General features: G+C 37.8%; 1 protein-coding gene across 2 annotated transcripts in view; it reads left to right on the top strand.

Annotated features, from left to right (window-relative positions):
• Positions 1–17,912, top strand: part of DLG2 (discs, large homolog 2 (Drosophila)) — a 671,422-nt gene that overhangs the window by 263,060 nt on the left and 390,450 nt on the right. For both annotated transcript variants that reach the window (XM_009323461.1, XM_009323460.1), the window contains one exon: positions 9,757–9,807. In XM_009323461.1, coding sequence (XP_009321736.1) covers positions 9,757–9,807 — 51 coding nt within the window. The remainder of the gene's footprint in view (positions 1–9,756; positions 9,808–17,912) is intronic.

Here is a 17,912-nt window from a genome sequence, read left to right as displayed (position 1 = left end):
GAATGCCTGTTTAGTGGCCTTGTGGATATTAGAGCATTTGATGTGCAGGAGATATATTATACACAAATCTACCTACGATGATCACTGACCACTAACTTTATTACATATTGGTGAGATAGGAACCAGAATATTTTCCAAATCTCTGTTGCCATATAGTTTACAGTTCAGATGTGGAAATCCTAGGTTTCATTATGTCAGGAAACATGTGGAGAACATACTAAAGATACTTCATATAATTGGTAAATTATGCTCTACTTCTGAATAGGGTTGATGCAATACTTGATATTTTAAAGTGGTATTGCCTAACATTAAATATTTTCAAAGTATTTCTGCATTGCAGTTGTGCATTTTAGTGTATTAAAAATATTCTTAGAATATTTTTTCTGCCACAGGTTTTTTCCCAACACTGCTTTCGTAATCTGAGGGGGTTTATTGTGCAGTACAAGCTTTTTGTGCTTGTTTTAAAAAGCATTATGTGTCAGCATTTTTCTCAAGCTTTCTTTTGGCTTTTTCCTTAGTACTTCAGTAAAGCATCTCTGCTGTTGTATGCAGTAGTTAATAGATAACCTTGAAAGCATAATCTTTTTTTTTTTTTAGAATACTGAGGTAATGCATAGAAATTATTTCAGAAGTAACATTTCAAGATTTCATCTTTGTATCAGAAATGAAACTGAAGGTGGATGAAAGTGATTTTTCCCTCTCTCCTTAGATTTAAGTTGAAGAAATTTTTATGAAAAACTGAAATTTCTCTCAAACTGATGCAAACCAGTTTTTCCCACCAAGAAAGCTGAGAAGCATTTGGAACAATTTGCTGAATTTTGGCTAGGCTTAGATTGTGACTGGTGATCAGTTGTGCTGTATTAGCTGCTTCTCAGGGTTTGCACTGTCAATCCCTGTGAGCAAGAGTTACATCAATTTTCTTTCCCTGAGCTTGTGAGGAGGAGCAGAAAACCACTTTGATTTTGTCTCAGCCATTCAGATTCTCTTTTTTTTTTTTTCTGCTGCAAAATTAATTGGGCATGAGGGAGCTGTTCTGCTATGCTTTTAGATGTAGAGTGCAAAGGACTATGGCTCCCTGCCCATACATACACGAAAAAGTCTTTCAAGATTTTAAGAGAAATAGTGAACCTGTCTGCTGGTATAAAAATATTTGTAAAGTAAGTCATTCACGCGTAAAAAGCTTCTCCTGTGGAATATATGAATGTTTCTTTATAAATGTACATGTACTTTATTTATGTGAATATTCCTTATTTCTCATCTTTATTATTTGTGCAAGTATTTTCTTTACCTTTTCAGGTCTGCTCCCTCCTGCAGGTGTAAGCACATCCACAGATGAATAAATGTGACATCAGTTAGATTAGTACAAGCCCAGTGACACCAATGGGATTGCACCAGTGTTACTGAGCGTACAGTTTAGCCTTCAGTACTTGTTCTAGAGTTAACACACGAGAAGAAAAGAATTCATTGTGGATTGTTCATAGGCAATGGAGTGAGAGAGCAGGGAAGGCAGTATTAAGTCTCAAAGGTAAACAAAGGTACTGGGAGACAATTTTAGGCATAAAAATATGAGTCAGAGTACGTTGTCATTTAACAAATTGCAAGGGATTAGATTATGTTGGTTGTATGTTTATTTGAGGAAATGGAGCATGCCCATTATGTATATTATATATATTTAGTTATATGATTGCTACATAAACATGTCATGGATATCAAAGAATGTAGTAAATTATTGCTGTTCTTTCCTTGCCTTAAATTTTGCCAGTTAGTATTCTATTGATTTCTCCCTAAAATGGAGAGAAAATTTTATCTGAAGTGCTTAAATGAATCAAACAGCCCACAGTTTATGTATTCATTTCTGCCTTTTAAACACTTTAACTACAGTTACCAACCTTTTAAATAAAATTATGCAAATTACAGTATTAAACATTATTAAAATAACCTTGTAAGTCCCAAGTTACAAGTACTTCATAATCTTTGTTGATGAAATAAGGTCAATCAAGCAACAGCAATTTTCCTTTTTTATGTATCATCTTGTGCATAGAATGAAATATCACACAGGAAAATCATTTCTAGAAATGTATGAACTGTTCAGACTGTTGAAAACTTTGATGGGTTTTCTTCTAAAACTGAAATGGACCAGAGATATAGGAACCTGACAAACTGAGAGTTTATGATAACTCATATGTTAGGATGTCAGCAACGGCAGAAGCACAGAAGAAAATGAAAGGCAGAGTGACTGCAAACTTCTGAAGCCATATAGCAAATGACATGAATTGCACGAGAAAGAATGTAATTTTGTGGAAAGAAATGACTGTATCCAGTTCTCTGGAATGCACTGTTTCAAATTCCTGCACTGATGTATATTATAAATTTAAGATAAAGAAATGTAAAGAATTTAATGAAATTATTTTTTTAGGATGCACATCCTAAAAGTCTAAAGTGTCTCTATATAGTCAGTGGGCAGACACGGGTTCCTCAAATGGGAATTCCGTCTGAAGACTAAGGCACATGGCATAAATTGCCTCCTCTTGATTCCTCTCTCCAGTGCCTGTAAAAAAAAGCCTAGATGACTGCTTAACTTAGATTTCTACCTATTAGATTGCTAACATGATGGCATATGAATTTCTCTTAAAGAGAGAAGGTTGAGTACAAAAGCTGAAATTTGCTTTCTTCTTTTGTTGATACTAATTTTGTACAACTTGGAAGTACTAGCCGAAACGGAATTCACGCATGGATGTAATTTCATTTCCATTTATGTGAACCCCATTTGAAATTATGATGTCTGCTTTGATCTCCTCCATGGATTATGCTTATGAAACTGGGAGTTCTGCGATGGGCCTGCATTAGGTGTACTGAGTGCTTACACTTACAAGCATATAGGCACTTTTCTTGTGGTGTATATGGCCAACCTCAGAATATGGACAAAACGAAGAGAAGATGAAGGAAAATTTGATGGCTCACATTGTAAAAGACAGAGTATTATCATATACCACGTAAGCTAAATAAAATAACAAGAATATTTAGGAGGAGGGTATCAAGATATATGTTTTTCGGACTGTAGAAAGTGCCAGATCTATGGAGACAAAACAGCTAAAAAAATTCTAGATCTTTGCTGAATATGGGAAAGGATTGTGAGGAGTGAGAGCAGCAAATAGGGGAAACCAGAAGAGAATCTCTCATTTAGATGAGATTTTGAAACTATGGTTAAGCAGGTGAAGCATATTAATGAAAGAAATCAAGGTACATGGAGTGTATGAGTGACTTAATAGGAGTTGTGGGAGAAGATTGTGTTAAAAGTTTAGTTGGAAAAGATGAGAAGGTGGAAAGAAGGTGGAAAATCATGAATAATCCTTTGGATGAAGTGGGATTAGATAAAGTGTGTTCAATTCGGTATGTATGTGTGTGCATCTGTATGTGAGAGAAAAAGAAAAGAACAGATTTGGAGGTAGTATGAAGGAAGAAACAAGTAAAAAACATGAGAAGAATGAAAATCAGAGGAAGCAGTGGAGGCTGAGGTGGAGACATGAGAAGTTGTGACTAGTGCTAGGAGATGGTGATACACAAGCGATACAGAAAACATGATTTTGTTCTGAACAAGATTTGACAAATGATAGGGTAAAATGAAATTAGCAATTTGGGAATCAACCAAAGAGTGATAACGGTTACTTGCTAAATGGGTATTTTCTCCAAGAGAATGAAAACAAGAAAACCAAGAGCAACATTGAGGGAGGAAGGAGAGGAAAGGATGAGTATGGTACTCAAACAGTGAAGAAGGCGGCTGACTAAAAATCAAGACCTGAGAAGGGTATAGGAGACATCTAAGAAGAAAAGAATGAGCAAAAAAAGCATCCTTTGAGCAGGTTACAAGTTGATCATGACTGTGCTGCAGATCTTTACAGGTGTTGACCAAGAGCTGGCTTTGGCTTCTTGGAGCTCTGCTAATTGTGTGTGGAGGGTGATATCTTCCCTAAAGGATGTACAATGACTGGTGGTCAAGGGCTCTGTAGGCATCTGTGGAAGGATCCACAAATCAGTTGCACATATACTGTAAGACCTATTCCTGATAAAGTATAAATTTCTTTCAAAACCATATAGTCTTTCACTCTTCATTCTTCACACCAGAACAGTCGTATTATGACAAGAAAGTTTTAGGTTATGGTAAATTTTCATTCAAAGAGCTTAACATACTGTCCTTGTTTCCTAAAGGAAATATGGGTGAAAAGAAGGAAGTGGGCTTAGTTATGCACTGTGATTAAAAATACATGTGGGGTATTTTGTATAAAAATCCCATAAAATGCACTTGCTCACTTAGATAAAGAACATTAACATGAAAAACTTTCTGGCAGCCTCTTTAGGACAATTTGGAAACCCAAAATCGCCATCTTTGTAATCAGAGAACACAGGAGGCTGTTTTCTGTATGTTTATATGCAGTGTGAAAGGAAACTTTTAATGCTTTTAGAAAACAATATCTAAAGTACATCATCAGGTTTCTTGAAACAATAAGGAAGCTTTTACAATTAATGAAGAAATAACCTAAATCTGGAGGTGGCAAAGGGCTAAATAAAGATTGCTCTTTGGTCTTGCTGATAAAACAGAAATCATGAAAGGCTATTTAAATCCTATACTTGTTAAATTACCCAAATGGCTTTGATGTTTCTGAAATGTAAGATGCACTGTCTTAATTATGCAGCAAATTGGAAATTTTTAAAGGACAAATATGCCCTAAGGTTACTTGTACAACAAGAATTTGGCAAGCCTGTATTCCAGTGAGGCTTGGGTGGTTAGGCAACTGGTCAAACCATACAGCCAAAAGAATCACATTTGCATATTGAGTGAAAATCAGTGGCAGGGTAGTTATCTTCCTATGCATATGATAATAAAAGTAGAAGAAGCAGTCTTCTTTCTTGAAGACAGCTGAAAAACAATATCCAATTGAATATAATTAAAAGTGGTTTTGTTTGTAATAAAAGTCTACAGATGTTGTAATTTTTAGGCAAAACAGTCTTCTTGAAAATAAAACTAAACATAACAAACAGCTCTAATGACATCAATTTTATTAGAAAGAATAGCTGCAGTGGTCTCAAAGTATTACAGTTGTATAAATTGTCAGTGTTTTGATGCTGTTGCCACTATCGTAATACAGTTGTTATCATTAAATTCATATGATGACCTCTTTATCTTATTGAGTGGTGGATGCAGTGGTAGATGTGTAGAAGACTAGCAAGAAAGAATTAGGCAACACTTATTTGTTTGAGTGTAAGCAGGTCTATCGCATCAAATAATTGCAGAAGTATAAAAAGAGCATCGAATTATTATTATTATGAGAAAAAAACTTCTCTATAAAAGTCTTAACAAAGTGACAGAATACGTGAAAATTAAAAACCCAACAGAATGTATTCTCAAAGATTTTGGGAATCTATCATAATCTGTAGAACTGATTTTCATTAAAGGACTACTTCAGCTGCTTATGTCATCCTTAAACTGCACTAAACAAGAGGAACTTCCTGGAAAGTCAGAATAAAATTCTTCACATAAAGCAACAAACAAACCTGAGTTTGTCAGGTCCTTATTTTGGTGTTCTGTGTGCTGGCTTTATTTCAGGTTGTTCACAAAATAGTATATAAAAAGTTCTTTTTACCTCTTCCTTATTTCTCATTCTGCTGAAAGAAAGTGTCATCTGAAGATGACTAGTGCTTTCTTCTTAGTGAACTCTAGTAGTGATTAGAGCTTCACCAGGAAATCTCTCTTGAATGCTGGAATCTAGATAGTTACCATATATTAAATCTCTTTCCTAAGGAGGTTTTCTTGTCAAAAGTTTGGCAGAGTCCTCCAGTATAACAGGTACAGCTGTAAATGAAAGGCAACTGTTACCTTGCTTTTGCAAGCAATTGCTTTAAACGTTGGGGATTGAGTTATGGTAACTTATTCTACAGGGGCTGTAAGTTTGTCACACTCTGGATCATGAACATATGTAAGGTCAGGAGACTGAGAAGCCTCCCTGAATCAGAATTGTATGTTGCTGGTGCTGTTCCTGAACAACAGGGCATCACAGGCCCTCAGTTACCTAAAGGTTTCTTGCAGACCTGTTCCTTATGTAGCACTTATGTATTTTGTCCTGGTCAACAGTATCTTTTTTGTTCTGCTGGAAATAAAGCATGTTACTGAATGAGACACATTTTGATTCCAGACTCTGTGCCTCGAAGAAGGGACGCGGTTGATTGCATCCTCTCATGGACCTCACCTTGTGCACTTCTTCCCCACTTCTGCCAGAGTCCTCTGGGCCTGTTACTCACAGGTCTCGTTGAGCACTCTTTCTCTGAAGAAGGGACACCGGTGTCCCAAATCAGAGAGGGAAGCCAACAGCAATGCATCTTGGCTTTGAGCTTTTGGAGAAGGCGAGAGACTGAATTGTTCCTTGTGGACATCTTAACCGGTTGGGCTTGTGGGAGCAGGTGCTGGATATCACGCTGTGCATGTGCTGCCAGTTACAGGTGCAGACAAGCCCAAAAAAGCAGTCAGAAAAGCTGCTAAACCAGAGATCTGGCCTTTCACTGGTTTATAATTCTGAAAGACATACTGCATCCCTTAAGCAGAACAACTTTGTTACCAGTCTAGAGTGAGGAATAATGCAGAGAAAACCGATTTAAGGCAAGTGCTCACCAAGCTTTAAACATCTTTTTTAGGCTCTGTTTGTACTCAGTGAAAGGAAACCTCAGGGGCACAATTCATCTAACCTATCTGAGATTTCTAGTGTAGGATGAAATTAATTAAGACCTAGAAGTGCCTGCTCCTTTTCACTGAGCTACATGACTACCTCACATTTCATCATTATAAATATAAAAATTTAGTTGGGATTAAAGATATCTGTTGTCAACCTTGCACACCTGAATAATGCGAAAGAATATTCCCAAATGGACACATAAATGCTGATGATTTCTTTGGCTGTGTAGGACAAGAGAAAACCATATGAAAAGGTTTGGACTTTTTCATAGCTGTTTAAAATCATAGAGGCCTTAGTAAATTTTGCTGTGTGTTCTTGCTGCAATCTGATATAAAAGCAGAATTCAGAAAACTCATGTAAAGAGAGATATAGGAACAGGTTTCCACTGCTTGAAAGAAATGGAAGTTGCAGGTTCAGACAGTCTGTTTAGGTGCTTTGTCAGGCCAGAGACTGTCAAGTTAAAATGGACAAAAACAGAGGGTATGTCCGTATGCTACTAAATGAGAGGACCGACAAGCCAGTTCCAGCACTGGAGCCATGATTCTCCTCCTGCTTAACTGTTGGCTCACTCCTTGGCTCTTTGTTTCCAGCAGGCTCCAGACAGAAACAGCCTTAAGCACTGAGACTTGGCTGAAAATTGGCTCTAATTTAGCAGTGTAGGCGCAGCCAGAGAGTCTAAATATGAAATAAAATGGTGCTAGCAATGAATGGTACTGCATGCATCATTATTCCACCTGCCTCAGGTAGGTGCAGTATCTTATCAGATCCTTTACAAAAGAACTGCATTGGTCTTCTGAGCAACCAGCAAGAAAAACAGGGCAGTGAACTGCATATGTAGATATATATGCTTAAATAACAAAAGGAGTTGGATCAAGATCAGCTTTTTAATTCATACAATCCCTGCTGCTATGGAACCTGATAATGGATCTCTGCTGCGATTAATGGCAATTTGAACCGAAGACCTTTTTGGAATCGTGGCTGTGGATGATAAAAGGAACCCCTCAGATGATCATAATCAAGATATTGTTTGTGTGCAAATACAAATTGAGTATTCAGCTTGTGTTTTCTCCTTTCATCTTTATACAGAGCTTGCTCACTTCTCATGTCCCTCTTTTTCCCATTTTGCTGCACTAACGAGTTTTTAATGCAAAGGAAAAGTGATTATAAGCAGTGAAGCGAAGACAGCTTTATAGAGCAAGACTGAGGAATTGAAGACATAGATCAGAGCTATCCACCAACCTAAGATAAAAGAGAAGTTCATGAAAACAGAGACATATAGATAGCTTTGATTTCATTATCATTAGACAAGAAAGGACAAAAAATGGAATAGCTATAAAGCTGTCCATACCTAGCAAGTTGCCTATATTAATAACAGAGTATGCAGAAAGCATTAAAGGGATAACATAGAACAGGAAAATATCCTATAGTAAAATTTGTGTTCATATCTGTTTTTAGTGTAGTGTGATGTGATTACCAGATTGTAGTAATGTTAAAAATACAAATATTATGTATGTATTAAATATTTTATTCATTGATGCTGTGTTTTCATTTCATGGTTAAGCATGGTTTGTTTGTTTGGACTTTTCTCCCTCTCCCTCTTTCTTTTTGAACACAGATTCTGGGGGTTGTATTTCTATGAATGATTTCATGGTTTATCGCATCTTGGACTGCAGACAAATTAAATAGTTGGTGGCTTTTATAGGAAGCTTTTGTTTGGTAGATACATGTGCCTAGTTATAATATTCACAAGAGAAGTACCTAATTACATTTGAAAGGTGTTTGACTAGACAAAGAATGATTTGTGTACAGTGTTTTCTGATTGCAGTTAGAAGGCTAATATAGAAAATTAGCAGCTGGGAGTGGGGAGCAGTAATAAATGTTCTTGTTCTGAGAAATAACAAATTTGTTCCTCCAAGATTAGGTCAACCCTAATGCTTCACTTCAGTTTTGCTCTAACAAATTTTTTTTTTTTCATTAAGTATAAATTAAGTAAAACACTAAAGCAAAACTATTTTCCAAGAAATATCCTAGCATCACAAAAACTAAAAGGCATAATTCATGGGCAATATCTATTATTTTTTTGATTAATCAATATTTTCTGGTCAAATAAAAAAATTACTGACTAGCTGTAGCTAAGGGACACTTTGAAATTCTTCTGAGATTTTAATAATAGAAGTATTTTCATTACTCTGCAGTTTACTTACAATATAGTCAGCTTTTGTAGCTTTCTCAGATGTGGTCCTCTACCCATTTAAGAAATGAGGAAACTAAGAAAGGGATGTTAAGTGAGTTGCCTAGAGGGACAGAAAAAATCCATGTCAGACTGGAACAAGGTTTCAGAATACTGCTTAAATCAGTGTCATGTCTTCAGCTGATAGATTTCTTGTCCGATGCAATCCATTTTGGTGCTCTACATTTTGTAGCTTAATTTATTTTGACACTGAAACTCAGCGTAAGAATTGCATTAACATTCTGTGCCTTTTTGCCATTCAGCTGTCTATTGCAAAGGTCCTCTGTCATGTTCTTGCCCTAGGTTAATACAGTAAACAAGATGTATTTCAGTATATGTATCAGTGAGTGATTTTTACATAAGTACTATGAATTTCCTGTCTGCTTTTGTATTGCAACGTAAATTGGAGCTCGTAAGGCAACGAATAATTAATCTGTCTTCCATTTGTGAGAATAATTTTTAGAAACAGGTCTTCTATTTTTGACATGAAACTATTACCTTGGAAACTATTTAAACATTTGCACAAAGTCCACGAACACACTATATCAAACATCAGGCATATTATGTAAGTTATCCATTATTTCAGTGTTTTACATATGGAACTGTTACTGTTTTCAAGTTTATAGGCTTGATTACACGCCACTCAAGTCAAAGGGGAGCTAAGTAGGCTTAATTTAGATAGCCTCACCTATATGTTGAAAAATGCGCTTCAGTAAACTGATCATACTGGAATATCTGTACAGTATCCCTACCAAATTACCTTCCATATGCATTTAAGTAATTTTCTGACTTTATTTTCTTTAGGTCAATGGAACAGAAATTGAATATGAATTTGAAGAAATTACTTTGGAGAGGGTAAGTATAATTTATTCTTCTTTTATAGGAAAAAATATAATCTGTAATAAAAATAATGCAATTACTTATGAAATTAAAAGTGGTTAAGAATAAAATTATTCATATTCTGAATAAAGATGTCCACTCTTTATTCTAAACTATGAAAATGTGAGTGATATAACAGGATAACCCTTTCATGCTTTTAAGAAGTTTCAGGTGTAGCTGCTTGCAGACCAGTATTCAGAATGCTTTTCTTTTCCACAACTATGTCAGTGCTCGACTAGGTGTTTGATTATTGGGAAAAGCCTGTGTGACTTCGTAACTCCCTTTTAGCTTGTGAACTGGAATTGAGGAATCTTTTCTCTTTTAACCTCCTTGCTTTCCTTGCATATGTGCATGATAATAGAAGATGTAGTCTTATACTATAAAACAAAAATTGCAAAAGTATTTTTAATGTTCAAGTGACTGTATAAAAGCTGTAGACCATATCTATGTGTAAAGGATATGTTTATGCCAGTCTGAATTGCACGAGCTATGATCAGGGCTGGCAGTGAAGGCTTTGTTGGTAGTGTGGTTTAAAAGTAGCACAAAAAAAAAGAGAGAGATTTAAAATTTGTGCTGCATCATATCTTCCTGAATTTGGTTGGGTTTCCTTGCCTTTCGGTTACATAACTCTTTTCTTCAGACTGTGGACTTTCTTTGCCACAAGATCGAGACCAGCTGGGCTGCATATTTTGTGAGAAAGAAAGTCTAAGCTTTGTCATGTATCGTAGTCCTTACAAAGATTGCTAACGGACGCAAGATTGTCGTTGCTGAATTCCTTCAATATTCTACCAACATTCTGATAATATGAAGTTTTATCATCTTGAAGCAAACACAGTTAGGCTTCTTTCTACATAAAATGTTTGAGTGCAAGGCCGGAAGTGCAAGTTACCAAGATGTGACTGATGCCATGTGAACAAATGCCTGTAAGGTAGCAAACTACCATTAAATTAGATATTTAGATTATACAACTCATTGCACTTTTTCAGCATGTTATATTTTTAATTGTTCAGGATAATTAATTTCATAACAGTCCAACTTAAAGGGATACAAGTTTATGTTCTCATTGATTTGCTCCTCTCTCGGGCAAATTCTGAAAGAGCAATATATCTTTTTATCATAGTCATCCTCAGATAACATGTAAGGTTATAGGCACTTTTTATCTACTGTCTCTCAACTTATTTGCGCATCACTAGTTATTCATTGGACTAGAGTTTCCAAAGGTCACTGAACAGAACACACGCCTCCTGGGTGATATTTTGAAAACCACTTTATTTTTAATAGATGTGTAAGTTAACAGTGTACGTATTGCAGAGCAAATGTGATTTGCATCTTCTGTACCTGTCTGATGCAGATAATTAGTTATTCATAATATAATACTACATAATATCAGTTAAAGACTGATCAGCAATAGCAAAAAAAGCTACAGATTTTGATGGAGGATATTTCAGTTGTTTTCTGGATGCTGCTGAATCTGTGGCTTCTGATTATTACTGCTTGAAATGTTCTGTCACATGTATCAGTATTTTGTCTCAAAGGCAGGGTACTGTGTCTGCTGGTTTTTGTGTGAGATATAAAACACAAGTGATTGCCTTTAAATAGCTGTCATTTATGTTAGACTAAAAGCACTTTCAGAAGAAAGACATTCTCCATGTTGATTACCCATTTTCTTCCACAAACCCGCTTTTAGAAATTAGATGGAAAATCATCTCTCTGTATTTAATGGCAAAGCTGCAAAATATATTAAGGTTGCTGCTGTTGAGAGATAAAAATGCAGTTTGCCCATATCAAACAGTTAGTAATAAACTTTCCATTTTAAGTCCAGTTATCCAGGTTACAGAACTCTGCATCCCCAAAACCATCAGATATTTTCTTCATGACATTTATCCACATTTTTAAATAGTCAATATAAATTATAATTGGAGGATTTAACAACGTAAAAGATAAATTGGTTTAAGTTGTATTAGGGCTTTGGGACTCCTTTTTTTTTTTTTTTAATACCAGGATGAAAGGGAAGGTGGTAAAGGATTGATTACTGCAGAGCATGCCCCAGTCTCTATAGACTTGGAAAGGACACCATTAATTTAATTGTATGAGGTCACCTTCATCCACAGGTGACATGAATTTGTGGGATGTATTCCTGAAGAGAGTTACTGGCTTAGGTATGATCCTTGTCCCAGGATGAAGAGCTGGCTCCATCCCTTGGGGTAACAGGACCACTGTGTGCATGTTGGCAGAATGCATCCCATGTGGCGCTGGGGAGCAGATCAGCAGGGTCTCAAAAATGCCAAAAGGAAACCCTGCTGAGGGACTGGGAGGATGGACAGTGCAGAGCTTTCTGAGCGTCACTGAGCTGCCTGAGACCCAGCTGGGGTACCAAGAAATGACTGCAAGGACACAGTGGGCTTGTGTAGAAAGCTTTTATATTTTTGCTCTCTGACATAATATTGTTCAGTTGTTTCTATTTAAAATGTTGGGTCCTAGTTTACAGTTTAACAAGACTTGGGGTTTTGAGCTTAGAAGGCTTCAGTGAGAGCTCACAAAGATGATGAATTTGAGGCAGATCCACCTTAAACCTGTGATCAGTGCTGTTCCAGGAGTTAAGGAAGTTGCAAGTACACCTCTGCCAGCCCCCTCCTTAGTGGCATGCTCTTATCCTTTTAATTCTTCTTCAGTTGTGCCAGCCACTTATCAGGTACCATCACCAATCCCTGAGCCCAAGACAATCACTCTTAAATAAGTGATCCTCATTTAGAGCTCTCATAAGAGCCTACTTGAGTAACACAATTACACAGTTAAGAGAAATAAAAAAAATTCTCTTTGAAAAAAAAAAAGACAGTTTTAATTCCTTCAACTACTTCAGAGAATGTGTGATTTTCTCTGCTAACTTACAGGCATAAAATGCAGATTGAGGTGTAGACTAAGACTTGGTGATTTGTAATAAACTACAATGCCCAAATGCACACTTAGACAAAATTTCTTAAAATAAGCCATTACTTTGCTCTAGCTTGAATATTAAAGACACCATAAAAAGGAAATTCTACATAAATTGGCTCATATTAGTGCAGTGATGTTAGTCTTCCATTACTGCGGGACTTGAAAAATATATCTAGCACTATCAAGAGACCAATTTGCACTTGTAGATCAGTGGTCAGTGTAAAAGAGAACTGAATAGACTCTGTGACAAAGCCTAGCTTAACTTCTCTAAGCTGGAGGAAAGTTTTAATTGATTGACTCCTTGGTACAGCGCTGAGCTTGGAGACATATGCTGAAGAGAGGGTTTTAACAGAAGTTGATGGAGTATCAGCCAATATCAATGGTTACCTTGAAAAACAGTAAAGACAGACAGTGGGTCACTTAATGACTCATGTTGGATTTCTGCCAAGTTCAATGTCTGAGTTCAGATCTCAGTACTTTTTTGCTCGTCTAACCTTGCCTTTTCATTCTGTATCTGTATAAAAGTAAAATTATATTGCTTTTTGTGGAATAGACTGTTTAGAAAAATTAAATTCTATCAACACTGGAACTAAAGACATCTAGTTCCCAGTGCATTCGCATCATGAGATTGACTGACCTTGGTATCTGAACAGGTCAAGCTCTGACTGAGAATCTTCCCAAGGCTGAGACATGCATGAAGTGCCTCTAATTCTTTTTCTTTTATACACCTGTGGGTTCTCTGGCCTATGATAACAATTCAGATTACACTGCAGAATGTCCTTGTTTTTAATGAACCACATTGTTTTATAAAGTTTTTAGGAACTTACTGTTTTGTTCCCTCCTCACTTTTTTGGATTTGGTTGCAATTGGCTATTGGGCTTACTACTGTTGAGGTAGGGACAGGCACGGATCCTAACATAGCATAATTATTTCCTTAGAAATTCAGGTTAAAGATATTCCAAAAGAGTAAATTCTCAGTAATGATTTATCATCTGGGAGTGTGCTGTGATAATTCTGATAAATTTTATTCTGTATCCACCACACGCTCTGTTCAGTGGAGAGACTGAAAACCTACTCTCTCTCTTCTTTCCTTTGACTTGATATTTCAGTGACATCAAGTGCCATGACACGATTCCATTTTTCTAGTTCAAGATTACTGTTCTCTAAAAGGTTGGATTTCCACCAAATTCAAGACCCTATTCAAATCTCAACTAGAAAGGCTAAAACTGTAATCATAAGTAAAGTTAAAGGGTAAAATTTAAAAATAATGAGGGAATGGTGGAAAAAGAAATCCTTATGCATTTTGCTAGAATAAGGAATTAATTTCAGGACTGTTGGTACCTTGTAAACCTAAGAGATAATTACTACTGTACTATTAATGATGCTGTTTTCATCACTAATTTCCGTTGTGAAATGCAGAAGTTTGCAAAAACATAAAGACGTACATTCCACTGAACACTGAAGAGCAGTGGGAATTGGATTGTATTCAATGACACAAGGATTTTAATTTGACTCAGTGTCTTATTTTTTTATATCTATCTTGTTTTGGCAGAGATCATAGAATCATAGGATCATAGAATGACAGAACAGTTTGGGTTGGAAGGGACCTCTAAAGGTCACCTAGTCCAACCCCCCTGCCGTGGGCAGGGACATCTTCAACTAGAGCAGGTTGCTCAGAGCCCCGTCCAGCCTGACCTTGAACACTTCCAGGGATGGGACATCCACAAGTTCTCTGGGCAATCTGTGCCAGTGTTATGATACCATACTTATCGTAAAAAAATTCTTCCTTATATCTAGTCTAAATTTACCCTCTTTTAGTTTCAAACCATTACCCCTTGTCCTATTGCTACAGGCCTTACTAAAAAGTCTGTCCCCATCTTTCTCATAAGCCCCCTTTAAGTACTGAAAGGCCGCAATAAGGTCTCCCCGAAGCCTTCTCTTCTCCTGGCTGAACAACCCCAACTCTCTCCACCTGTCCTCGTAGGAGAGGTGTTCCATCCCCCTGACCATTTTCGTGGCCCTCCTCTGGACCCGCTCCAACAGGTCCGTGTCTTGCTTATGCTGAGGGCTCCAGAGCTGGACGCAGTACTCCAGGTGGGGTCTCACCAGAGCAGAGTAGAGGGGCAGAATCCCCTCCCTCGACCTGCTGGCCACGCTGCTTTGGATGCAGCCCAGGATCCGCTTGGCCTTCTGGGCTGCGAGCGCACATTGCTGGCTCATGTCCAGCTTTTCATCCACCAAGATCACTGTTTGCTTGTATGCCTGGGAAATAAGTTTTTCACTACTAGTCAGTAGTGTATCTGCTTTCTGCCTTTTTTTAAGGTGTTAGACACCAGTTGTTCATGCATCAGAACACTTTGACCTCTCAGAAATGAGATTATAGGACAATGCCTTGCCAGGAAAGTCCTCCTTTATGTGGTTCAGAAATAACAGAGTGGAAGGGAGTGGTCAAGAAATGGCCACTAGGAAAAGGTATTTTCAAAGTTTAAAAGCTTATGGCATAGACGCATGCCTTTTGAGAACCCAGAGTGCGCAAATCAATATCCAACTCCCAACGGCCCCAGTGGAGTGGTCTGACATCTTCCAACAGAAGAAAGTAAATCTTTTAAAGTGAGTGTCCCTCAGGTACCTGCCAAGCTTCTCCAAACACAGTGCTACTCTCTGAGTGTTTATTTCTGCAGAACTGTAGATGTTTTCTTCACTGTTGAGAGCTTTCTGACTGGGTGCCCTTATTACATTTCTTCTTTGCTAAGCTCTGCCTGCTTCCTGAGAATAAGTGGTAGTTATTCTTGCAGCCTCAGACAGAAAGAAATTATAATTCAAAGGCAGAATCCTTCTTATTGACTAGTTTATATCAGGTTTATAGTAGAATAGTGACCTATGGGTGTTTATTGCAATAAAGCTCACCCACAGGAATTTTTTTCCTGGAAGGGGCCAGCACAGTCTGCCTACAAGAAGAGGCAAAAGTATTTATGTATGGAACTGAGTTATCGGCAAACAGAAAATGTGAATCCCATCTTTTTTATTGTTGTGCAGACAATTTGAAAAACTGATCTCTTGGGTATCCATGTACAGTCTTTGCAGTGTACTTCTCTGGATATGTGTAACACAAAGTTCTGTAAAATGAAAAAAGAAATTCAGAAAGGTCCTTGAAAATACAAGTTGTTGTATCGCTGTGCAGGAAATTCTCTTATGCTTTCTAGTTCCAACCACACGTCTTAGTTTAGAGTTAACAAAAGATTACGCTACTGATAGGCGCCTGTGTCAGTGGCTGTTGTTTACCCACAGAGAGATTTGTAAGCATTTGTTATGGTTTAACCTCAGCTGGCAACTGAGCACCACACAGCCGCTCACTCACTCCCTCGCCCCACGGTGGGATGGGGGAGACAGTCGGAAGAGTAAAAGTGAGAAAACTCATAGGTTGAGATTAAAACAGTTTAATAATTGAAATAAAATAATAATAATAATAATAGTAATAATAAGAAGAAGAATACACAAAGCAAGTGATGCACAGTACAATTGCTCACCACCTGCCGACTGATGCCCAGCCAGTCCCCGAGCAGCGGCCCCCCCGGCCAGCTTCCCCCAGTTTACGTACTGAGCATGACGTCCCATGGTATGGAATGTCCCTGTGGCCAGTTGGGGTCAGCTGTCCTGGCTGTGCCCCCTCCCAGCTTCTTGTGCACCTCCAGCCTTCTCAGTCGGTAGAGCATGGGAAGCTGAACAGGCCTTGACTGGTGTAAGCACTGCTTAGCAACAACTAAAACATCGGTGTGTTATCAACATTGTTCTCATCCTAAATCCAAAACACAGCACTGTACCAGCTACTAGGAAGAACATTAACTCTATCCCTGCCGAAACCAGGACAGCATTGGAAAGTGCAGACTCTCTGGCCTCTGGATGGAATGGTTTAAGCAAGGTCTGTGTTCTCCTTTCGTCTCTTGTGCCTTACCAGATTTTTCTTTGACCTTAGGTTGTGCAAGAGCGAGGTGACTAAAGGAGCTGAAGGAGCCTGGTGTGCAGTCCTGCTAATGTGACACTGAAATACCAGGTCAACATTTTCCAAAGCAACTGCAGTATTTGGTTGCTTTAGTTCAATGACCTAAATTAAGATTCCTTGGAACAGCCTGATTCTTTTTGTAACATTACTCACCCAAAGCATGTGACTTTCTGTCACCTCAGAACAGCCCTAATTTGGCACCCAAAATATAACTAATCACTGGAAAACTTTGTTCTTTGTTCTTATTCTGTCAGAGAGTCATTATGCTGAAACTATTCCTGGTTGTAGAGCTGTGCATGTCTTGTGGGGGCCTGTTCCACCTGTGCTTGGTAGAGATACAAAACGTGCCAGTGGAAAGGCAGAAGAGCCGGGAGAGGGAGGGCTGTACCTTTCGAGGGGCAGAAGCTCCTGCCTGGTGTTAGCTGTCATTCTCCACATTCAGTGTCTGCGACTGGAAACTCAATAAAGCCACATAACTGTCTGACTGAAGACTATTGGCTAGAGAAGTGAAGGAACAGCTCTTAATATTATATCCCTCTTAGAGATGTGAACAAAATATTTTTGTTTTTATTTATTGTTATTGCTGTTAACAATTGCATTGCTACAGGTTGGGAGTGTGGTGAAGTAGAACTGGTGAGTTGCCCACAGTTTTCCCGAAAGTAGTGATAGGACTAGAAGGACTAGTCTGTTTAATGTTGTCTTCTCCAGATAGGGATGATCTGGACTGCTTCAGAATATGCACTGCCAGAAGAATTTGAGTTATCCCAGGCAAGTCCTAAAAAAGCACATGGCTTTCCATTGAGCCTCTGTTTATAAGGAAGACTTGCCCTATATTTCATCATTGCTACAGCTGTGGAGAGGGTGCATCCTTTCCCAGCTGTGGAGTGGCAGCAGTTCTCATCCCAATAGTCACAACAGAAAAGCTGCAAAGACACGAAAGGGGAGACGAAGGAGGGAAAAGGCTATAAGTGACTAGAGCAAATATTTTAACTGTTACAGTTTATAGCTACAACGTGATTAGGAAAAGAAGCTGAAATAATACTATACATTTAGCTCCCTCTGGGTGCCTATCAAAGAAATTCATATTTTCATATTGTTATCTTAGAATCTTGCTTTTAAATCTAAGTGTCTGAAAAGCATTGCATGG

The sequence above is a fragment of the Pygoscelis adeliae genome, unplaced genomic scaffold (genome assembly GCF_000699105.1).
Source record: "Pygoscelis adeliae isolate BGI_AS28 unplaced genomic scaffold, ASM69910v1 Scaffold84, whole genome shotgun sequence".
NCBI lineage: Eukaryota > Metazoa > Chordata > Aves > Sphenisciformes > Spheniscidae > Pygoscelis > Pygoscelis adeliae.
This window is presented reverse-complemented; position numbering and strand designations above follow the sequence as displayed.